The 25042-nt window shown below is 36.9% G+C and overlaps 2 protein-coding genes across 7 annotated transcripts in view; both read right to left on the bottom strand.

Moving 5' to 3' along the window:
• LOC109101122 (formin-like protein 3) overlaps positions 1-5334 on the bottom strand; it is a 39826-nt gene extending 34492 nt beyond the window's left edge. For 4 of the 5 annotated variants that reach the window (XM_042713779.1, XM_042713780.1, XM_042713782.1 and 1 more), the window contains exon 1: positions 4730-5334. In XM_042713779.1, coding sequence (XP_042569713.1) covers positions 4730-4843 — 114 coding nt within the window. In that variant the 5' untranslated portion in view covers positions 4844-5334. The remainder of the gene's footprint in view (positions 1-4729) is intronic. The other variant, XM_042713778.1, reaches the window with a different exon arrangement.
• A 319-nt stretch (positions 5335-5653) lies between these two features.
• Positions 5654-23905, bottom strand: LOC109047963 (extended synaptotagmin-1-like). Of its 2 annotated transcripts, none has more exons than XM_042713777.1 (31): positions 23643-23905; positions 18044-18085; positions 16805-16939; positions 16574-16647; positions 16012-16084; positions 15849-15938; positions 15700-15755; positions 15254-15374; positions 14149-14313; positions 13682-13764; positions 12283-12331; positions 11974-12063; positions 11780-11884; positions 11602-11673; positions 11409-11495; positions 11098-11247; positions 10875-11024; positions 10617-10793; positions 10330-10412; positions 9428-9476; positions 9230-9319; positions 9045-9140; positions 8832-8903; positions 8661-8747; positions 8391-8537; positions 8116-8237; positions 7907-8005; positions 7087-7218; positions 6902-7007; positions 6766-6815; positions 5654-6680 (listed from the first exon to the last, which is right to left on the bottom strand). In XM_042713777.1, the coding sequence occupies exons 1-31, from the start codon at positions 23895-23897 to the stop codon at positions 6653-6655; spliced, it is 3135 nt and encodes a 1044-aa protein (XP_042569711.1). In that variant the 5' UTR covers positions 23898-23905; the 3' UTR covers positions 5654-6652. The 2 variants fall into 2 exon arrangements, with proteins under 2 accessions (XP_042569711.1, XP_042569710.1); XM_042713776.1 differs by lacking the exon at positions 23643-23905 and adding an exon at positions 21794-22417.
• Between the last annotated feature and the right edge of the window lie 1137 nt (positions 23906-25042).

Genomic DNA, 25042 nt, shown 5'->3' with positions numbered 1-25042 from the left:
AACTAACGAAAATGATTTAGGTTTAATGTCCCATAAACAGGGGCCACAGCTTGACTCCATTAGTTCCACCTGAGTGACATCTATCAAATACTGTGACATGACAGACAGCATGGTGTCAGGGGTCACACTGACAAGAAATGTGGCTGGAAGGGTCACAGTGTTGCCTCTTCCTGTGTGGCAAAGCTCACACTTAAACACTCACGCACACCATAAAGCTCCTTGAATTGCAAAAAGTAGTTTACTACAATAACCATCTACTTCAAAGTAGATAAACAAGAAAACCAGCCCAGCAGCCTTTGAAACAGACCTACAGTACGACATCCTGCTAAAAGTGTTGGTAAAGTCATTACAACGGAGCATGGTGGCAGACAGCCAGTTCAAAGGGAATTTTCCCTCGCTAAAGTTCTCCGTGGCTTTAACCGAGAGCAGACCACAGGAATCTGCCGTGGTGCAGTCGAGCAGGAGCACTTTGAAAGAGGATATCACACACATCTACTCCTGCTCCATCGCTGCACCTCTGGAAAAAAATAAAATAAAATTACACCTCCTGTCTCTTTAACAAAACAGAGGCCCATATGGAGAAGTTTAGCTAGGAAGCCAGACCCCAACTTCAGACACAGAGTGAGGCGTAAGAGTGTTCCATTACCATAGAATATTCCATATGGATGTAGGGTTCCACCCACACTGTTTAAAGCTGCACTACAGAAGTTAAAATGGACAAAAACCCATTCTACAGGAGCATGCCTTCAATAACAATTAATTTTTTGAGCTGCCAGGTCAGATTTATTGGGAAATTTCAGGTTTACGCTGTTCCCCTTGCAGGTTTTTTTTTTCTTTTACCGACATATGTGATAACTTCATAAGTAACTTGTGAAATAAGGAAATTTTTCATTTACAGTTCCAAAGTTCCACAGTGCACATTTACAGTTAACATGAAACAAGCACTTGTGTTACTGTTAACTAAAACTAAAACTATTAAAAACAATTTTCGGAATTTGAAATAAAGTTGAAATAAAATAAAATGAAAATAAAATATAAAAAATGAGATGAGAAATTTAAACTTAGAAAACTTAAAATAAAAATTAGAAACGTTGCTTTCGCAAGTACGAAAATTATTAAAACTGAAATAAAAATAAATAAAAAATTAAATATAAATATTATAATATAACTATAACTAGTAAAAATGACTAAAGCAAAAAGCAAAATTACTAAAACTTAAACTAAAATGAAAATATAAATAAGATGTATTTTTGATTGACTGATGTATTTTGGATTGAAAAAGAACATTTACCAAGAAAAATATCAACCAAGATTACAGATTACAGATTGCAAATTGATTGGATCGTGAAAAGCCAAAAAGGAGTCAGGTTCGAGGAGAAGTGTTGATGTCACCCAAAAAGATGTGGAGCCTACATTTTGATGAAGATTATTATTTTTAAGTGGAATTGATATTTAAAATCTGTCCCAGCCCCTGCTACTCTATTACAAGTGTACCCTATTAATCAGGGGACAATAATTTGAAACAATAATAATTAAAAAACAACATGAAACAAGCACTTGTGTTATTGTTAACTAAAAATTAATATAGACACAGCCAGTTTTACTCATTGAAAGATTTGTGATGAAATAAGTACTTTATAATTGTATTAGAGTCACACACATGCTGTACAGTCATCTGAGTCGTGCATTAATTTGAGTGATGACAGATATTATGAAAGAGGCTTGATGGAGCGCAGGAGATACAGATAACTTGATCTTGACCCTTAACTTTAATTAATGCTGTCACATAACAAATCTTCTTCAAAGATAAAATACCATTAATTGCTAAAAAAAATGTAATCCTGAATATAAATAATTGGGAATCATGTAAAAATAATAAAATAAATAAAATAAAAACAGTGGACATTTCATTTATCTATAACATTATGTAGTTTTGTTGTCTTTTAAAGGTCCAGAAATTTGTCAGTTTTTGTCAGGTGTCTTTTTTAATTATATGATGTCATTACGTTGGTGTCTTGCCACCAGCCAATTGCTGCACTGCTGATTGTGTTTCGAGTATCGATACATCTGCCCTTTACGGGGAACACATGAGAAAACACAGTAATCTTAGACAACTTAATCCAGATATTTTAATCAAATCCAAAAATTCATCTGATGAACCAAATTAGCCAGAGATCAGTTATCACGATTAGAAGATCTGGCATCTGTCAAATCATCTCAGATGTATTAAGCGAGGTACGAAGAACAGGCCCCAGGAACGTTTGGTAAAGTAAACAGTTCATGTTGACTTTAACACACCCACTTCATAAGCTTTTCAAAAAAAAAAAAAACTTTTTAAAGGGATAGTTGATCCAAAAAAAAGAAAATTCTGTCATCATTTACTTACTTTGAAGTGTGTAAATGATGACAGAATTTTCATTTTTTTTAGAGAACTATCCTTTTTTAAGTCTTCCTGAAATCTGATATATAATCTGATATATATATATATATATATATATATATATATATATATATATTTATTTAGTCATGATGATGTTACTTTGAATAAAGAAAATCATAATCTTCAGTCTGAAGGCTCTGTGACCAAAACAAACCAATGCAATAGTCTAGATTAAGATCATCAAGAAAGCCAGTAGCCAAACTCTCCAGGGACTACTGGAGAAACTAGCTGCACAACTCTACAATGCAATTTCCTTTCACAAACGAGGGAAAAATGTCAGGCGGCAGCCGCCAGTTTCCAGCCGCAGAAAGCTGAGATGACGAGAAGTCTGAATCAGCCAGACAAAGGAAAAAGAGCAAAACGCTGCATAAGACACATTTAGGCTTGAACCAAGCTTTTTATTAGAGGGCCGCATGAAGTTGTCTGATGTAACCCAGGGGTCTCGTCCCCTGATCCGTCTCCATGCACAGCCCGCCCTCCTGTGTGCTAAGCTTCTGTTAAAGCCATCAATGCATGGTTTTTACTGTGCTGGCACGGCCGACATCTATGACATCATGATGCGCTACCCGTCTGAGAGCATGCATCTGTGGGAGGGGAGATGGTACGAGCAGACACAACCTCACACTGAGCTAAATGTGCACCACACGCAGTAGCACACAGGAAATCAGAGGCGGAAATGAGGGAAGTTGAGATAGGTCACTGATTGTATAATGTATGCTGTCAGGAAAGTTATAAATGTAAAAGAGAGGCTCGTTTTTTTTTTAATAAATGTTTTTGTTCAGGCTGCACTGATATCTCTTTAACGGAAGAAACACTCTCAACCTGTGTGACTCTAATCAGTAACATAGCATGAAGTCGAAGGCCTCTTTTCCTGAGGGAAGAGCTCTCTACCAGACGCACACTTTGATGTTCCTTTATCTGTCAGGTGGGACAGACAGAGCCCAGCACATGCTGTCGTCCGATAACAGCACTGAAACAAAAATGTTACTCAAAATGTTATGCTTTCCCACAAAGTAAAAGCAGGGAGAGGAAATCTGGCCGAACTTAAAGAAGACTGCTGACAAGGCTCAAAAACTGACCTCGGACCCACCCTGGGATGGTCAGTCTTTCCATCCTCAGTCCAGTATGGAAAGCATGATGTCATTTTGTTGCTAAACTAGAACTCTTTGATCAATAAATCAAAAATTCTAAAGAAATTCTATAAGAGAATGTATAGGCAACAACTGACTAACAACAGCCAAGCAACCACCTAACAATGCCGTCCTTTGAAAACGGTTTTAATGTGTACATTATTAAAAAAACTCATAACATATCCTAACTGGGTCTATTCGTACATTAATAAAGAATAAAATTAATTTAGTATCTATTAATCTGTTTTTAACTCCCAAACGCAAATCAACAGTTGGTTAACAAAGGCTTAAAAAAAAACTACAAAGACTGTTTGACAGATGTTTCCAAATGTTACGATGTTATGATTCAGTTACTGTATTACATAAACACGCCTGATTGCCTCATAATGTCAGATTCACAATGACAGATGAGTGTGTATTAAGTGTGTGTTCAACACAAACGTCTGCTCGAAAGCAACAGAGAGAGAGAGAGAGAGAGAGAGAGACAGAGAGAGAGAGAGAGAGAGAGAGACAGACAGACAGAGAGAAAGAGAGAGAGAGAGAGAGAGGCGGATCGTTCATCTCTCGCTCGTAGGAGTTTTGGGGGAATTCAGAAAATGCTGTGCTCTATGAGGAGATGAATTATATTACACCCCTCACAAAATCACACTCTTTGCATGTATGTCAATTTACTAAACTAAACGTTTGGGATGTAAAGAGAAGTCTGTGTCTGTTTCACCATCGTGCGAAATTTCACATCATTTATCAGCGCTCGTGAAGCTGCAGAGACAAAAGGACCGAGGAAAAGCGTGCGAGGAACAAAATGGGGGTGAAAACATTTGAGAAAGCCATAAAGCTTCTGACATACGGAGCATATCAAAGAAATGTCAACACGTCCCTTTCGCTCATCTGTGCGATGCATTTATCTGTTGATCACTGTGAAGTCTGAGATGCTAAACAATACCGTTAGGAACACTGGAGAAAATTATTAATTTTAAATTAAGGAAATTATAAAGGAAATATGTTATGATTTCATGTAAGTATAGGCTATATACATCAGTGAAAATGAACTTTATATAAAGTAAATATTTTAAACGCGTAAGTAAGTTTTCAAAATATTTTAAAAGTAAAAATACACTATATAATTGTATGTTTAGACATAAAACTAGCGCATACTCACCAAAACAATGGCAAATCTTTCTTCCAGCTCTGTTGGGTCAGGCATGGGAACTTTTAAGGGCATGATATGATGCTTCATCTCAGATTGCCCGTCCACACTCTCAATATTCCCCATATTTTACTTTTATAATATCGTCCAGACGCAGGATCCTGATACTCTGTGTCTAATTCACTCCGTGCCTCCCGGCGCCTTTTATAAATCCAATATACATCCAATACGTGCGATCACATTCCACTTTTGTTCGGTTTTGTTAAAAAAAAAAAAAAAAGTTCAAAAAGATATAGTGATCCGTTTCAAACCCGAATCCTAATCGGCATAAATCTTAAAAAATGATGAGATATCTAATGTGTTTTAAATCATCTAATTGAATAAAAAAGTATCACTCTGAAGTCCTCTTGAAAAGTATTGTATGGCAGATGTCTGGACAATCCATGTCAAGCAGCCAGTCCTCTTATTTCTTCTTTTCTGTTGTCTCGCTTCTCTTGGTAATCCTGTGGATCTTTGTTTATGTTGTATTTTGGGTATTCCCGATTAGTGCTCATCTGTTAACTCACTGCGCTCAAAATGAAAGCTATCGACATGCGACTGATCCCACCCTCTAATAAGTCTCCAAACTGCACATAGCTCGCGTAAAGTTGAATGAGATTTTGCTCTCTGTCGTCACCTGCTGGCGGAAAGCTGGAATTACAACATTACTGATTGAGAATCCCAGTGTAGCATTTTAATGACTTTATTCATGCCTGTTTGGCTTTAGATGAGCCTACTACTATTTTCTTTCGAGACAGAGGATATCACAGCTGTTTACTTTTCTGAACATAATTGGCTTATTGATTGTGAATAAAGAAACTTTTTTTAAAATTATTTAAATATAAATGTATCGAATGCATGTTGAAACACAACATCTAAAAATAAATCAAATCAGTGTTTAAAGTGCAAATAGCATATTTATTAAAACTGCAATACAGGCTGTGGTTAATAGGGTGCAGAAGCACTACATTTCAATGTAAAAAAAACATCTCTCTTTTCCTCCCTTCGGCCGTTCAAGTGTCTTTCTCAGCAGGAACTAATTCTGTACTTTAAGACACAACTCAGGCATTTTTGTAACAAGAGTCAATGGCACTTCAAATTTAAATACTGATGCTGCCTTTTGGTTCAAAAATACATACATAAAATTTATATTTGAAATCTTTGGGAAAGTACACACTTTGCACAGTGATTGAAACGTTTTTGATATGTGTAAAATTAATAGTCTTGTCATATAAAGAGGGTAAAATATGTGAAACAAAGATATGAAAAAATGTTCAGATAATTACTAGACACCTCTTAGATTTCAAATAAGAAACAGTAAAAAAAAGGATTCCTTTCATCTTGGCTTCTTCACAGACTTCCTTTTTTCTTAACAACAACAACAACAACAACAACAACAACAACAACAGAATACTAGTATTTTGAAATGTATGATGTGAATTTTTCTCCAACGGATCAATTACAGAAGTTTTTTTTTTCTTTTTCTTTTCTTTTTTTTTTTTGCTGAAATGCTGGAATGAAATGAAATAAACACTGAAAAGCTGAACAGAAGCACCAGCTTCTTAACTGCTGCATTCTCCATTACCCATAAAGGGCAGGAGCTCATAAAAAGCAGCAGCTACAAATGAAATACTTAAAAAGTACATTTCTCCAACATGTTGTCATATTGACTCTAGGTGGCACCCTCATAGCCTTCTTATGCGAACATTATTTGTTTAATATGGAAATCAAGCAGGCTATATTTTGGGTGAAAGCTAGCTGCACAGCAATTCCATGATGCAATCTTATTCCTGACACACTGCTCTAGGACCTCCTGTTAGTGTCAGGATAAGTAACATCCGTGAAACCAGCCTCCACTCTAAACGACTGCAAATAAAGTCAACATGGGAAGGCCAGTCAGTTGGTCTCATGTGACAAGTCGTACCTGAAATTATACAAATAAGAACAGATATAAGAACACACTCTGTAATCTCAGAGTAATCTACAGTGAACAGCAGTGCAGCACATACCACTGTGATAATCCTATCTTGGGATCCAGCTGTCCAAAGTCTAGCTGAAGCTGAAACAGAATGGCCATTAAAAAGTTGTCATTTCTGTGTAATAATGTCTGTGGTGTTGTTTTCTGACTGGTCACATGATGAATACCTTGCCAAGAAGTTCTTTTTCACGACTCATGAAGGAAACGCTGTTCTTGACAGACACTTCAAGTTGTTTCTGCTTAGCTTCTTCAAGTGACATGTCAAAATCAAATCTGTAGAAGCAAGTGAAAGATTTTGAACATTCGGCTCTCGGTGTCATCAGATAGAGATTTGATGAATGTTCCTACTAACCTCTCATTGAACTCAGGTTTGAGACTTTTCTTCTTAACACTGGTCTTCCTTTTGGTGTTTCGGTTCTTGTCCGGGAGTAGAATAAATGAGATATAAGTATCTGGTGGATCCTTAGAGTAGGACGGCAAGTTCCTGTGCAAGAATACAGAATTATGAAAAAATAAATAAACTGAGGTCCAGTTTTATGAAAACTCCATAAGCAGAAATAAGGCTCTTTTTTTAGCCTTAAATATAGTCATTTTATTGTTTAATTATTTAACAATTTTATTATATATATTAAAGTTTCATTTTATTACACAATTTTTTTATTCAACAAGTATATATTTATTTAATTATAAATAAATATATATATACACACATACATACATACATTTTATATTTTAATTTATTATCTGTACATATATTTAACATACTGTTATATATTAAATATATATTAGTCATTATATATATATATTAAGTCAGTTTATATTTTATTTAACATAAAATGTTTATATTTAATTATATAGTTTGAATATTTTCTAGAATATAATATTCAAATTTTAGCATGTTTTATTATTTTTAATATGTATCCAATATTATATTGTTTATATTATATTATATTATATTATATTAAAAATGTATTTATAAATAGCAACCACACACATAGGACACAGGGTTTGTAAAATAGATGTATTATATTATATTATATTATATTATATTATATTATGCAGCAACTGAATGTTTTCAGTAATTGGTGGGTTACCAAAATATAGAAAGTAGTTTTTACTGGTTATCATTGATTGGTTTACATTTTAAGTGAGGGAACTTGTATGACACCTACCTGCAGGCATGGACGGTAATAACCAGTCGGTTCTCCTCAGATAAATAGGCAACAGAAAGTTTCACCTGGGCCTTCCCGGTTGAACTGGCATCCTCGCCTCTGTATTTGCGTCCATCCACACAAATAAACCAACACATATGTTAATGTCAGTTACTGTTTTAATTTTGAAAATACTGTTGCAAATGAAATACAGCTCCTCTTGAGCTCACCCTTGGACGGGCACACCTCTGTGTCGGAGCTCACGATTGGCTGCAGCAGCTGTGTCTCCACTGGGTATGACATGACTTGAATCCTCTGCATCGCTACATTGAGCCAACTTGCTGTCTAGGAGCTTTTTAACAGACAAGATGTTTTTATTTTATTTAAGCTAGATATTTTTTTTCTTTATGCCCGCCAAGGCTGTCTGTATAATATACTTCATTCTGGCTGAATGTAAATGCATCCTGCTGCTCAGCACATGCTGAATATGTGTGTGATTTCTAACCTTGAGTTCAGCTCTCAGCAGAATCTGACTTTCAGGCATGGCTTCATCCAGACTGAACCAGCGGTCCAGCACCAGATCCTTCTGATCCAGCAGCTCCCTCACAGGAAGCACAAGTGAACCCAGAGCCTGACCCCAGCTATGAGTGAGCTACAAACACACACCAGATTCATATAAAATACACTCCAGAGCAGAGAACCTTATGTAAATATGGTCTTTCTGACATAAATTCACACCTTAAAATAAATAATTACTGTAAAAAAAGTTTCTCACTTTGACTATAAGTGTGTCTTCTGATGGATTATGAATCAGGAAATGAAAAGCTTCATTCCACTGTGGAGAAGTCGAGGGATTGGCAACCTTGTGAGAGAAACATGATTCTTTTGTGAGTCTTTGATATTTGAATAACATCAGCATAAATGCACCAGGATGTGAGGGTCTTACTTTGGTCCTGTGGGATACGTTTTTGAGAGACACTTCTGCTCCTGCTTCCGGCTCTTTCCCGCTCTTTTTTAACTGCAAACAACAGTACGTTTTCAATGCTGGGTGCTTCTTTTATATTCGGTTAATTGAAGCAAAGTCGATGCTAACTACCAGCTACTGCAAATTAAGTAGTGAATAAATTAAATACTGGAATGAAAATAAAATGAAACTCACAGGCAGACCATGTGCTCTCTCAACATACACAAAAAGCATCGCAGCAGAAGGAACTATTTTATTGAGGTAAGATTGCCGATTGTTGTAATGTAGGATCTGAATGCAAAATCACAAAATAGATTGATATGTTAATATTTATTGAATTTAGATGGACAATAAAAGCATATATAATAAAAGCACATTACCTGGTCAAGTCTTGTGGGATCTGAAACTTTGGGCACCCATTCCAACACAAGATGAAGTCGTCCAGACTTTACATCATTCAGAGTATACCACTGCACCAAGACACAGGCATAAATGGGTGTAAACAGCAATATAAGAAGAAAAAAAAACATGATGAATGTTATAGAAACAAATAAACAAACATGCACTGAGGGCCTCACCTGATCAGTAAACTGAGCACTGATGAGATCTCCGAGACTCACTTTAACCCTGCAACCAGATAATAAATCACTGCAGGAACAATACTGATATTTAACTGATAAAGTGATACTTTAGATGCACCAATCCAAACTTTATAACCCACAGCCTTACCTGACACTTTAAAAACAAACCAGAGATCACTAGCATACACAAATGTACAATTTAATTGGCTTTTATCTCATTCACTACCCTTAAGGCCATGTGTCCTCAGAGTGTAACTCACTATGTCATATACATTAAAATACATATTAGGCCTGAGCAAAACAGAAATAAAACTATGTATCTTTATAAAGAAAAATTTTGACAATCAGTAAATGAAGGGATATATTTTATGTGCTATGATGTCAATAACATCACAAAGGCACTATTACATTTGATAGGTTTTTTTTTTTAACCATTTATATAATAAAGTCTCATAACCAGGGCTCTGTCACACAAATTATAAAGAAATTGTTAGGATTTTTTAAATAATCTTGCTCATTTTAAGGTCCTGTTATTAGCTTGTATGAACTTTCTATTCATTATCATAAGAGAATCTTTAAAAATGTATCATGGTTTCCACAAAATATTAAGCAGTACAACTGCTTGGAACATTGATAATAATAAGAAATGTTTCTTGAGCACCAAATCGGCATTAGGATGATTTCTGAATGATCCTGTGACACTGAAGACTGGATTAATGGTTGCTTAAAATTCAGTATGCAGGAGTAAAATTTTTTTTTACTTATTTTAAATCATTAAAAAAAACACAATATTACTGTTTTTAATGAAGTTTTAATCAAACAAACAAAGCCTTGGAGAGCAATAAGAGACCTCTTTCAAAAACATTTAAAAAAGTGGAAGAGGAAGGTTGCCACCTCACCTGCCAAGGAAGTCATCCTGATCAATGTCTTTATCATAAAGGTCAAACTCCACCTCCTGACCTGGGAGCTGGGTCAAGATCACCTACAATTCAAGCAGCCAGGTATACATTACTTAAATATCTCTTTGGAAATTCGGATACTTATTTTCCAGAAAGAACGGTTTGAATATGTTTGCAGTAGGGAAGCAATGTAGTGTCTCTTAAAGCAGAAACCAGCAAGACGAGATGAAATCCTTCTCTTTTAAGAAAGAAGCCACATTACACATGAAATCAATTAGCATGCATACCTCATACAGTTCATTCCAGATGGGGTTGAGGTTCTCTTTGATGACCTGACTCTTGAAGGCCAGACCTCCTACTCGGATCTTCACAAACGGGTCACTCTTTCCCTCCACCAAGCCACCCATTAAACTGTCCTTAGCGACAAGGCTCTGGGCTTCTACCAGGTGAATCCGCAGGACACCCTATATTGACCATGTGATAATTACAAATATTGATAATTTCAGTTTTTTCAAAGGTTATCAAGAGCCACAGTACAGCCTCACCTCAGATGCAAAATTGCCATCTGGGCTAGTGTGCTCGGGAAGTTTTGAAGTGGGAGTCAACCCTGGAGACACTTCTGATTCATTATCTCCTTCTCCGGGTAACGGAGACACAGGTGTTGTAAGGATGGCTTCTTCATTCAGCCACAACACCTGAAACAAACATCTCCTAAATTAAGTGCCCTCAAAGTTTTTTAATAATCAAAATCAATCAATCTTATCTTACCCTCAGCATAGCTGTGATGTAGATACGGCTGGCCGGTCCGGACTTTTCTAGTTGAAACCACTGATCCATGCTGAGCTCAGCGCTGGAGAGCAGACTGGACAGAGGGATAGACAAACCACCCAGAGTCAAAGACCTGTCTTCATCCTTCACCTGGGACAAATGGAAGCAATCACAATGATGCTGACATGTATATGTACAGTTAAATGAACACTTGAAAGGATATTATTCCATTTACATAATAAAAAAAAAGAGTAAATTAGATTTAAGTTAATAAGACTAGATTTAATATTTTACAATCATATTGATTATACCTGGATGTCGATATCTTGTTTGCGTGGGTCCTGAATAAAAAATGTAAAGGCATCCTCCCATACTGGATTATTAGTCCCATACACCGTCTGGATTATTAAATATGAGAGAATATATAAAACAGAGTGACTCCAAAAGGCATGAATATACCATAAACTTTACACATGATGTATAACAAGAACAATGATGTCATACCCTGCTCTCTTTGGTGGTTTCCTGCACAGAAATCTGCACCATGGGGCTGGGATCCTTATTGCCTTTCTTGAACTGAACAGAAACACATCCAACTGAAAACATCAACATTTAAAACACTCTTTCAACAAAACAAGAAATGGTGGAAGAAGGGCAATACAGCTACAGAATACAAACTTACAGGTAGATCTTGTGCCCGGTCCAGATAAACAGTCAAAATGGCAGCAGATGGAGGATTTGCTGTCTTACCATACACTGTGATGATTTTTTTATTCCTCTCCAGCACCTACAATTAATAAAAGGGTTTAGTCTGGAAATGAAAGGAGAATATCAACAAATACACAATTTTTCATAGTGTGTCAGGTGAGAGCTTACTTCGTCAAGGCGCTCTGCAGAGGGCAGCAGAGACAGCCATTCTAGCTTGAGATGAACCTGACCTGATGGCACATCCTTTAAAGTGAACCACTAAAACCACAGTGAAAAGCCTTACATTACTATTACAAACAAAACAGACTGCATCTCTGAGAAACAGAAAGGTTGGTGAAATTAATATGATTGCTACTGATTTCAAAGACATAATACAGAACAATAATGCGAGGGTTTCTTGGTTAAGAAATCAATTAAAGAAAATATCAAATGAACTAAAAATAAAAATAAATAAATAAATATATTTAAAAGATCTACCTCATCCAAAAGGACAGCTTTCTTTACAATTCCTAAATCCAGCTTCATTCTAAAAAAAGGTGATACAGAGACAGAGGAAGACAAAAAAAAAAAATCTTAAATATCTCTAAAGATATTAATGTTAATATAAATAAGACATCAAAACAATATATTTTTATTATTATTTATTAATATATATATATATATATATATATATATATATATACATATACATACATACATATATATATATACATATATATATATACATACATACATATATATATATATATATATATATATATATATATATATATATATATATATATATATATATATATATATATTATAAAAAGTATCATTGCAATGGAGTTTTATAATTCTTATGTTATTGATTTCAGGGAATGTTTTACCAAATCCTTGTCATAAGATACTGCTTCGACTTTTAATGTTCCTGCTGGTTTTAAATCCAGATAAGGACTGGGTTTTATTCATATCAATGTGAGAAGCCTGCTTCCTAAGTTGGATTTGGTGCCCGTGCTTATGTTACAGTAATATCTGAAACATGGCTTAATAAAACGGTAATGGACAAAGCCATTGGTATTGATGGCTGTACTGTTTATAGGGCCGATAGACCAAAAATGGCGGGGGGGGGTTTGGGGGGGGTGTAGCAGTTTATGTTAAGGATAGCTTTGAAGTTACTGTGTTACTTAACTCAGTGGTAAAACAATACGAATTATTAGCTTTAAACCTTATTGGCTCTAAGACCTTATATTTTACTGTAATTGGTTGCTACAGACCTCCATCAGCTAATAATGATGCTATTTCCTCTTTGATGGACTCAGTGACTTCTTTGAATTACAAATGGGTTGTTCTTCTGGGTGATTTTAATGTGAATTGGTTGCAGTCAGCATCTGATGGTTTTAAAGAAATCTGTGATCTCTTAATCTTTCAGTTAGTTTGAAACACCTACTAGACCTAACTTGAAGGATTACAAAAAGTCAGCATTAATTGATCTTATTTTTACCAACGTTACACACAAGTATTCTCAAGCTTCTGGATATGCTAATGATGTTAGTGATCACTGAGTCATTGCCATAGTCCGAGATACCAAATGACCTAAGCAGAAACCATGCATTATTGCTAGATGGTGTATGTGATATTTTAGTGAACAAGATTTTCTTTTTGACCTTGCTCATCATGATTGGGATAGGATTTTCCTTATCCCTGATGTTGAGTCTGCCTAGAAATATTTTTATGAAGGTATCTAACAGAACACTATCTGTTCTTATTCTTGAGCGGGATGCTGCTTGGGCATATTTTATATATATACTGTTTGATCATCAATATATTACATATAAATTAAACATTTTTAGATATAAACATAATTATTCATTATTAGTTATTAATGAAATAATACCTTCCAAGAAAGTCATCCTTGTCAGGATCTTTATCAAACACCTCCAGCTCCAGCTCCTGACCAGGTACTTCATGAACAATCACCTAACAATCATGCACACACACATACAGAGTCACACACAAATGCACACGTACACAGATATAAAATATGTAACAAACATCAAGTGATTGCTGACTTACAGCAATAATGTTTCAAAACATCTTTAATACATAATCTTGCAGTGAACAGTTGTTTCTCTGACCTCATGCTTTTGCTCTATGCTTATCTGATCTCAGCACATGATAGTCACATACTGCACTATCACATTCTGTTTTTCTTGCTGTTACAATCAGTTAAAAGAGTCACACAGTAAACACCAACAAAGTTTTAGAAGCTCAAAAAACCACAGCTTCCTCTTCCTCAGAAATGTGACACTTTTTTCAGCAACCACACTGATCACATGTTACCCATACACATCTCTCTCTGACCTCGTACATCTCTTTCCATTGAGGATTAAGGTTGTTGTCGACATAATGGGAGGTGAAGGTCTGCGTGCCCACCCGTAGCACTGCATACGGGTCAGACTTCCCAGATATCAAGTAATCCTTGGCAGTAAGGTTTTCTGCTTCCAGCAAGTGGATACGCACGATACCCTTTGGGAAAACACAAAACAAGTGTAAGTAGAGTACAAGAGGTGTGCCTTTAATAGTTCACCACAAAAAAAAAAAAAAATTAGCTGACCATTTACTCACCCTTAGGCCATCCAAAATGTAGATGAGTTTGTTTGTTTTTTCAGAAAAGATTTCGAGAAATTTAGCATAACATCACTTGCTCACCAATGGATCTTCTGAAGTGAATGGGTGCCGTCAGAATAAGAGTCTAAAAAGCTGATAAAAACATCCCAGTAATCCACAAGACTTCAGTCCATCAATTAATGTCTTGTGAAGCAAAAAGTTTGTAAGAAACAAATCCTTCATTAAGACATTTGAACTTTAAACTGTCACTTCTGGCCAAAATACAATAATTATATGATAATCTGTGCATATTTCTCAGATGAGATTACTATTTCACTGGCGAAAGCAATATTATGCATAGAGATATTTAAGCCAAAAGCAACAGTTTGAAGTTAAAATCATCTTAATGATAAAGCTTTTTATTTCACAATACGTTAATCGATGGACTGGAGTCATGTTGATTACTTGTGGATTATTGTGATGTTTTTAACAGCTGTTTAGACTTTCATTCTGACGGCACCCATTCAATGCAATGGATCCATTGATGAGCAAGTGATGTAATGCTAGATTTCTTCAAATCTGTTCCCATGAAGAAACAAACGTATCTACATTTTGGATGGCCTGAGGATGAGTAAAATTTCAGCAAATTTTCATTTTTGGATGAACCGTTCCTTTAATTAGCATTTGTAATTATGTAAATTACAACAAGCACTTGCAGTTCAACATTATGAAGCAGCTACACTGTACAAGCTTGTATTACAAACTATGGAGTATTAAAGTACATTTGATGGATCTTGAATAGGTAAAATAAAAAGGTTAACATAGTTAAATACTCCATTAAGGCACAGTGATGTGTTACCCGTGGGAGAGGGGATCGCAGCTGTGCTACTTGCAGATTGGCCACCAAAGGCACAGTGAGACGATTGGGGAGAACCAGGAAAGAGGCGATTGCATCCATTATCATAGTATCCGACAAGTTACTGAAAATGAATGCAAGGGGTTCGTACAGAGAAAATGGGACACAGAACCATAAACAAAATACTTTTAAACAATTTAAAGCATGGCTTTGGAGTGATTATAATGAGTTAAGCTATGATAAATATGAATGACTGCATGTTTCCCAGGCTTTATTTAGATAGAGGGAAACTCAGCAGACTTTGAATAATCAGACCAGTGCTCTACTGATTATTAATGAATGAAGCACATATGAAGAGAGAGTTATAGTATTAACAAAACCAGTGGAGTTGTGGTATATCTGAATCATAAAACCAAAATAGAACAATGATACAAAACTAATGCACTCACTTCAAACAAGGTATGTCTAGTAAATTGGTCAAGCCAGTCCAGTTGATGTCGAGTTTCTATGGTGGAGAGGAGTAGAATCAAAATCTGCAGTAAAAGAGGGGGTTAACATGATGTGATACAGTAATTAAGATGGAAAATGGTGTACTAACAGGTCTGCGAATGAAGAACATGGTGATGGCTCCAATGAGAGGAACATCTCCAATTAGAGGTTCCAAGATCACCCTCAATCTTCCATGGAGCTATAGAGGGAGATATACTGATTTCATTCTTTTATCCATTATCTTTAATGTGTCATGATGTCCTCCTACTTACCTGAATGCCTTTTACTCCAGCTTTAGAGAAGTACCTTTTCACCTCAACGTTAATCTCCAGATCTCCAGCATAACTGCAACACAGCCCAAAGGTTTTAAAATTATGGCTCAATATTTTTTATTTTTTTTTGTCTTAAATGTCTTGCAATCCCCCAGTAACAGAATTAAGACATAAGGTGTGTCCCAATTTGCGTACTTATGCACTCTTTTATTCTGTTTTGTAGTATTAATAGTGTGAGTAGTGTGTTCACACTGAAAATTCCAAAAAGAAAAAGCACTCTTTTAATACCTGGATGATGAACTTAAAAAAATGAAGAAAAAAAAAACATAGTGCATGAGTACATAGTGTTTAGAGCTTCATTTAGGACGCAGCTATACACTTTAAGATCACACAGCCAAAAAATTATAAAAAATATATAGAAATATAAATAAAAATCTAATATAATCTAATATAAATTATGTTTTTAGAAATATAAATAAAAATACTATATCAAAATATGCTATAAAAGAGATACAATCCCAACTGCAAGGACGTTTGCCCAGAAAGAGACCAATAACACTACCTGATATAAAGATCCAGTATCACCTGACGCTTATCATTCTCAGTGTAGGCCTTCACCCCAACTACCCTCATAGCCTATTAAAAAACAAAATATAAAAGTTTCTTCAAACTTCTTATTCAGTGGCCTACATTTTCAAGAAATAGCTCTGATAAGCAGAAACTGAGAATCACATTAAAATATGAGAAACATATGCAAATAACGCAGTCTTTTATCAGAAATAGATTTGTATACCTTGTCGCCCAAGTTAACTTTGGTGAAGCTGAGAGTTTGCAGATAAGTGCTGGTGGCTCGGATTGAAGGGGCAATAGTCTCTACAAGCAGCTTCTCTAGATACTGTCCAATAAACGGCCAGGCCTGCTGCAATATCTATGAGCCGGGGCAGTTATAAACAATAAGAAATGGTAGAAACTCATGAAGATGACAAAATCAAGTCAATGAAGAGATTATTGCTTCAGAGCATATAATATAAATATTTGGTAATTGGATAAAATGTACTCCTCGAGATACACAAACATTAGCACATTATGTTTTGAAATGAAAGCTTGCAAAATGAGTCCGATTTGTCAGTCAAACCTTAGACGGAAACCACAAGCACTGGTAGAAAAGTCCTACAAAGCACTTTTTTCTTCATTGGACTGCTGTACTCAGTACCTTCATAAAAATAACCTAATAAAATCCTTTTTAGATTGAGCAATAATAAAAAATACTGACTGATTTTCTATACATTGGTGCAACAACTTAAATCTGTGCTTTTTAGTTTCACACCAAAAACATGATTAAGTACAGTTACAAAACCAGCATCATAACAAATTGCAAATGTCATCAGTAACGTGTGTGTTTGTAGTGAGCTTTGAAAACACATCCCACAATTCACCCTTCCTGTTCTCACTATCTAAACTCAAAAGCACTCAAAAGGCAAAACTTTGAATGTTAAAAACAAGTCTAGTGTGCAAGTAGACTCAAGACCAATCTGTGAAATGTCTGGCCTGGTACTCTGAAAAGCTCTTATATGTGAATAGACTAATAAAATCTCCAAGTCAGTCAAATATTTGTGCTCTAAAAGTCGAAATAATGAAAGAATCCGGAAGATCATGTGGCAGTGAGTATGAAGATTTTCTTCCTGATAAGCTCTCAAAGTCTGTGTGGTTCGTGTGGCTGTTTGCTACACAAACCACAAAAGTCTGCCAAATTTTTGTACTTTTTTTTTACATATTTTGCAAGGTTTTGCAAAGTAGTCTGTGGGTCCTTTAACCTAAAATAAGGTTTGTTACGCCAGTGGCAAAAGAAACACCACTAACTTAATAAACATTATGCAAAGACTGGAGCACTGCCATACTTTTCAACTATTTATCTTCAGGGAATGAATTTGAAAACATACACAGTGTGCCCTCAGGAACACGAAACAGAAACAATGAGAACAGTGGCTGCAGTCACAAGTGCCTTCGTGTATTTGAATAAAGAGTTTAATACCTGGTTCATCCACTCAACCTTTTCAACATCAGGAAAGTTCACCTGTGGAAAAACAAAAGAGTACACTTCCGATGTCAACACACATAACACATTGGATTTTCATGCAGTATGCAAGGAGACCTCTTATTTTGTACACTAAGTAAATACTGGGAATGTCATGAGCTGATGTTCGCAAAGCAGCAGCGTTTTCCAGGAAAGAGATCAGATGTGCAGCCACAGGAATATACAGGTCTGCCAATTCTTGAAAAAACATCATTCTTCCACAAGATTACTTGTAAATGTATAACAAAACACATGTGTATATGTATGTATATAACGTATAAAAACTGTAAACTTTGATTGGCAGAAGTGGCTGAAAGAAGCTCTCGTTTTGATGATGTTGCAATACAGGGGCATGATCATGCATTCTGACTACAGATAATGTTGCAATATAGTTGTAAATATAGCACCAAAACTATTTTCTAGTTCCCTTTTAACAAAATGAAAAAGAAAAGAAACATTCTGTATGTAAAATCAATGATAATTACAGGAGTGAATCGTACATATCCCACTAGTTACAACTGCTATGAACTGGAATACATATTAATAGTACCTAATAAACAGGTACTAATTTCTATTCAACTATTGCTATGACAACTGATATGGTACCAGCACCAGTTACTAGTAAAACTGAAATACTATGCAGAATTGAATAGTTTGATATCTGAACAAAAGTCCCCATAAAATTCAATAGAAAAAGCTACTAGTTAATTGTGATTGGGATTAGTGACTAGTAGCAGTTATAGGTACTAGTTTGTAATGATTACATTTCAGTAAACTTAAATCTTCTTGGAATGCATACTAGTCAGTAGTCAGTAGTAAAAAGTTGTTATCTGAACTACAGATCTCCATAAAATGCAATGGTAAATGCAAATGGTTATAGGTTACAAATGGAATATTTACTTGTAAATGGAATAGTGACTAATATATGTACTACTACGAAATTCATATGTTTTAGTTTGTCTAATGTAATATATACTTTTCACTTTTGGAATACAGTACTGGCAGAGATGTTCACAAGTCTTTAACTTGGAGTCTGAATCATGTCTGAAGTCTTTAACCTGGAGTCCGAGTCAAGTCTTTAACCTGGAGTACGAGTTAAGTCTGAAGTCTCTAACCTGGAGTCCGAGTCAAGCCAGAAGTCTTGAACCCGGAGTCCGAGTCAAGCCTGAAGTCTTTAACCTGGAGTCTGAGTCAAGCCTGAAGTCTTTAACCTGGAGTCCGAGTCAAGCCTAGCCTGAAGTCTTTCAACCTGAAGTCTTTAACCCTGGAGTCTGAGTACGAAGTCTTTAACCTGGAGTCAGTCTAGCCTGAAGTCCTGAAAGTCTGCTTAACCTGGAGTCCGAGTCTAGCCTGAAAACCTGGAGTATGAGTTCCGAGTCAAGCCTGAAGTCTTTAGTCTGAAGTCTCTAACCTGGAGTCCGAGTCAAGCCTGAAGTCTTTAATCTGGAATCCGAGTCAAGCCTGAAGTCTTTAACCTGGAGTCCAAATAAAGTTTCTTTATGATATAAGTCAGGGGTATTCAATTAAAGTTCCTAGAGGCAGGTATCTATGTTTTCCAAGCAGACGTCCAGACCAAAAAAAAAAAATAATTTAATAGAATAAAATAGGGTTTTTTTCAGGGTTTTGCTCCTGAAATGTATACTATTTTAATATTTTACTCAAAAGCATTATCTACTTATAACAATGTTGCTACAATAATCAAAACGTTCTCATCTTGAGCAAAAAAGAAAGATAATAGCAGTTCCAAAGGTTAATTCAGGGGTCGGTAACCTTTTCGGCATGACGTGCCATTTTTAATTTTTATGGTTAACCACTGTGCTAACATCGCCCAACCCTCCCCCCATAAGACCATACTGAACACCACTGTATGTGTGTGTGTGTGTGTGTTTGTGTGTGTGTGTGTGTGTGTGTGTGTGTGTGTGTGTGTGTGTGTGTGTGTGTGTGAGACAAGGATAATGCATTAAAACCGTTCAGTTTAATCACTGGTCTATTAATGCGCTGTATTAATTGATGCGCGCATGCGCACACACACACCACACTCAGAGATCGGAGATCAATGTGCAAAAAGTAACATTCAAAAGCTCAGAAACTTGTTGTCAGCGCTGGCACGCGACTTTTATTAATCGATACTGAATCGCTACATTATATTTCTCAGCAAAGGGGGGGGGGGGGTAAAATCGCTGTTTTAAGCAACTAAACTCAGCTGTATTGTTTGTAGAGAGAGACAGACGTAGACAATTTATACATCACTGGATATAGCTGTGAGTCATTTATCATTTCTATCGTAAAACGTATCGTTAAAATGTGACTATATGATTTGCACCTTCATCTTACCTCGCTCTCTTTAACTTTAAACTAACTCTTTGCGCTCTGCTTCTGTGAACAGTAAACCCCGCCTACTTTGATCTGATTGGTCATCTCAGTCATTTTTACATTGACGAGCGCTGTTAGACCGCTGAGGCTTTGATCTGAGGCGCCTGTATGCGCAACGGTTGCGCTCGCATCCATAGACTAGCGCAAGTTAATTCTCACACTTTAATAGTATTTATAGCTCCTAACAGGCTGTGTGACTATGATAAATTATTACCTCAAAATGTACATCAGTATGTAGTTTTCCCTATTGCTCGCGTGCCAGCGCAACCCTCTGCGTGACGACCCCTGGCCTATGATTCTTTTGAAATGTTTTTAGCCTTGAGATTGATAGCTAAATAAAATCTGATAGATAGTAAGAAAAATAACTATATTTGCAAAATTAATGTTTTCTGTTGTGTTTTAGTAAAAAACAACAACAAAAAAACGATAATTTTGGTGTTAATAACCGCGTTATCCACAGCTCTTGAATTTGGCGCCGGCGCGCGTCCGGAGAGAGAGAGAAAGCGCACGGAGCTGAAAGGGCTTGCATAAAGCGCGTTTGACTTTAGATAAAAATACTAGAGGATAAAGCGCTGAAAGATATTTATCATAAAGGACCCTGAGCATTTGTTATGTGATCCGCTCCGCTGTTTTGACGCGCTGCTCATTATGCTGCTGTTACGGCTCGCGGTCCGGATGGATGCCGGGGTGCGGATGCGGCACGCCATTTGAAAATCAGTTATATAAGTATTTAAGGATAAAAGACTCGAGTTGCTTTTTTTAATTTTCACTAGTCCTGTTCCCCGAGTCGAGTTAAATCTGGGGTCATTTAAGGTCAAGTCTGAAGTCTATAAAAATGCGACTGGATTCCGAGTCACTAACTCGAGTGCCCATCTCGTGAGTATTGGTATAAAGGTCAATCGTGAAACGGATAGTGGTCACTAGTACTGGATTCAGCTACTTGCTAGTAATTATAAAAAATATTTAGGCCTACTAGTAACAAAAACAGATGTTATTTAACGGAATATAGAACACTGAGTGGGTAATTGTGATGCAAATAACTCTCCTCAGGTTGAAGAATAAACAGGATTGTTTAATAGCCTACTAACAGGTTGCGCAGTAAGAGGTGAACAAATGTTTAAAATCATATCAGTAAATAACTACAACACGAAATCAAGCTGTCATTGCCACAATAGCACCTAAATATAGACTTTTCCCTTTAGACAAAAATAACAGCGAAAATCGCTAAGAAATCCTGAATGTCTCTAAGAGCTCAAGATTTTACGTTTTGAATGACTGCGGTGCTGAACTGTTGACAAATCTGAATGATGGCATTTATGTTATAAAGTCCCTTACCCATGCCGGTAATTCCCGTTTACTTCTAAACACCCGCGCAGTGGTGACATCCTGCTTATTCTCCAAAGAATAGTACATCGCGCTTTGCAGTCGCGCTTGTTTTCCATCGCGACTGTGTTTCCATCCAATATAAACCAGGAGACCAAGCACAACTACACTGATACCGAATCCGAAATATCCAGCCAGGTAGGCCGGCAGTAAGGCGCCGAGGCACTTTCCAAATGACCAGAGAACTGACACGGCTTGTTTTCCAGCGGAGTCTTGCGGCAGCGCAGAGTCCGCAGCCTCCGGAGCGGCACCTGCGCTCGGACCCGCATCATCAGATGACATCGGCTCTTTCTGCATCAGATCCTTTCTTCTGTGAGCGGTTTCGCACTAGACACTATAAATCCACTCAATACCGCTCAAAACGAATAGGTGCTGTACACGTACGATTAAATAACAACAAACGACTCTTTATTCGTTCACTCCTATCAAACACAGCAACGACGTCCGCTCCTTTGCAGCGGAAAGTTGTGGATTTCTAGTTTGTTTCGAAGATGGGCGTGTAGGGGCGTGTTTTGAACGCTTCAGCCCTCCTATATTCTTGTTAAAACCAAACCGAGAACCTTAAAATGTCTGGGTGGGATCATGCATATTTTTACGGTCTTTTGGAAGAACTCATCCATCATTCACCAGCCACCCCGATATATGTTATGCCGTGAGCAACAGAAAAGACTGAAGGCAAAAACAGGGCTATATATATATATATATATATATATATATATATATATATATATATATATATATATATATATATATACAGGTGCTGGTCATATAATTAGAATGTCATCAAAAAGTTGATTTATTTCGTTTATTCCATTCAAGTAGTTGAGTTTGTAGGGTTTATTTTATTTGTTCATTTTAGATTGTTTTGTATATTTTAAGTATTTATTTCTTTTAATTCTGATGATTGTAACTGACAACCCAAATTTAGAAAATTAGAATATTGTGAAAAGGTTCAATATTGAAGACACCTGGTGCCACACTCTAATCAGCTAATTAACTCAAAACACCTGCAAAGGCCTTTAAATTGTCTCTCAGTCTAGTTCTGTAGGCTACACAATCATGGGGAAGACTGCTGACTTGACAGTTGTCCCAAAGACAGGGACGGACTGGGGCTAAAAAACGGCCCTGGACTTTGACTAGGCCCGGCCCAAAGCAATCGGCGCGCGGAAACGCGACAACAACAACAATAATGCCTGGCATGAGTGTCACAAGACTTTAATTGTGGCTCATGATACTATACCATCCAAATTATAGCAATAGCACTGATGTTGACTAGATGTTGAGCTGGAGTGGGTGTCTTTCTCTGCTCTTGGTCTAAGCTCAACCTGAATAAACAAATGATGGAATGTATTTAAAAAAAAAAAAAAACAGGTTTTATTCCAAGATAGCATGGAATAGATTATATAATATGCTGTTATAACAGCGTATTATACAATCTATTCCATGCTGTCTTAAAATGAATTTATTACTTAGTAATCTTAATTAATTTATGCAGTAATTAATCTTACTGCACAAATAATAATACCACATCTAAATGAAATTCACCATTACAAATGTAACTTCTGTATTCAAAATCTTCAAAGTTTGTAAGCATTAACTGTAATGTTACCAACATTTTTAAAAGTAAAAGCACAACATATTTCTTAATATTAGCTACTGCATGTGGCATTTTACAGCTAAAATGTTGAAGTTTAGCTGTTTTAACTACTGTAATCATTTAAAAATGTAGCAACCTGAATATCACTTCCTAACATCATTCCTAGCAAGTAACTGTCTTTCTCCTCTCATGTTCCATACTTACTTGCCCTGGATCTGCCTGTGGAACCAGCTCATCTTTCTGTCCCTCATCATCATCACTGGGGGCATCTTGCTGCATAGCTGTCTGGCTCACTTCTTCACTGCTGCTAATATTTAACTGCGAGGTGCTGCTGCTAAATATTTCAGTTAGTTTGCGACATTTAGCGGCTTCAATATCTAAAATCCGCAATTTTTTTTCTCTCGCCTTCTCAGCCCCACCCTTTTCTTTCCGTTTTTTACCCGCGGCTGCGTTATGCATATTGTTTGTTTGTTTTTATGCTTCTTCTATCTAACGTCTAACTTAAAGGTGCATTGCTGCCACCTACAGTACTGGAGTGTGAAACAGATTAGTGGGGGAAAAAAAACAGGTGATGACTGCGTGCGTGGCGGGTGGTGGGCCGGCCCGCCGGCCGTCCTGGAGTACCGGCCGTTCTGTGATTCTCCAGATCACACAGATGGCCAGTCCGCCCCTGCCCAAAGACGACCATTGACACCTTGCACAAGGAGGGCAAGACACAAAAGGTCATTGCAAAAGAGGCTGGCTGTTCACAGAGCTCTGTGTCTAAGCACATTAATAGAGAGGCGAAGGGAAGGAAAAGATGTGGTAGAAAAAAAGTGTACAAGCAATAGGGATAACCGCACCCTGGAGAGGATTGTGAAACAAAACCCATTCAAAAATGTGGGGGAGATTCACAAAGAGTGGACTGCAGCTGGAGTCTGTGCTTCAAGAACCACTACGCACAGATGTATGCAAGACATGGGTTTCAGCTGTCGCATTCCTTGTGTCAAGCCACTCTTGAACAACAGACAGTGTCAGAAGCATCTCGCCTGGGCTAAAGACAAAAAGGACTGGACTGCTGCTGAGTGGTCTAAAGTTATGTTCTCTGATGAAAGTAAATTTTGCATTTCCTTTGGAAATCAGGGTCCCAGAGTCTGGAGGAAGAGAGGAGAGGCACACAATCCACGTTGCTTTAGGTCCAGTGTAACGTTTCCACCGTCAGTGATGGTTTGGGGTGCCATGTCATCCGCTGGTGTTGGTCCACTGTGTTTTCTGAGGTCCAAGGTCAACGCAGCCGTATACCAGGAAGTTTTAGAGCACTTCATGCTTCCTGTTGCTGACCAACTTTATGGAGATGCAGATTTCATTTTCCAACAGGACTTGGCACCTGCACACAGTGCCAAAGCTACCACTACCTGGTTTAAGGACCATGGTATCCCTGTTCTTAATTGGTCAGCAAACCCGCATGACCTTAACCCCATAGAAAATCTATGGGGTATTGTGAAGAGGAAGATGCAATATGCCAGACCCGAGAATGCAGAGGAGCTGAAGGCCACTATCAGAGCAACCTGGGCTCTCATAACACCTGAGCAGTGCCACAGACTGATCGACTCCATGCCATGCCG

This window comes from Cyprinus carpio, chromosome A23 (assembly GCF_018340385.1).
Source record: "Cyprinus carpio isolate SPL01 chromosome A23, ASM1834038v1, whole genome shotgun sequence".
Taxonomy (NCBI): Eukaryota; Metazoa; Chordata; class Actinopteri; order Cypriniformes; family Cyprinidae; genus Cyprinus; species Cyprinus carpio.
The sequence above is the reverse complement of the archived record's forward strand: the minus strand, read 5'-3'. Positions and strand labels throughout refer to the sequence as shown.

What these genes read in the sequence shown, in the direction of transcription:
- LOC109047963 (XM_042713776.1), bottom strand. Translation starts at nt 22,138, where the DNA reads ATGCAGAAAGAGCCGATGTCATCTGATGATGCGGGTCCGAGCGCAGGT. An exon ending in TGCGATCCCCTCTCCCACGG is followed by an intron (nt 14,314 to 15,253) that starts GTAACACATCAC and finishes GTTTTCCCAAAG; the next exon opens with GGTATCGTGCGTATCCACTT. An exon ending in AATGGAAAGAGATGTACGAG is followed by an intron (nt 13,765 to 14,148) that starts GTCAGAGAGAGA and finishes CATGATTGTTAG; the next exon opens with GTGATTGTTCATGAAGTACC.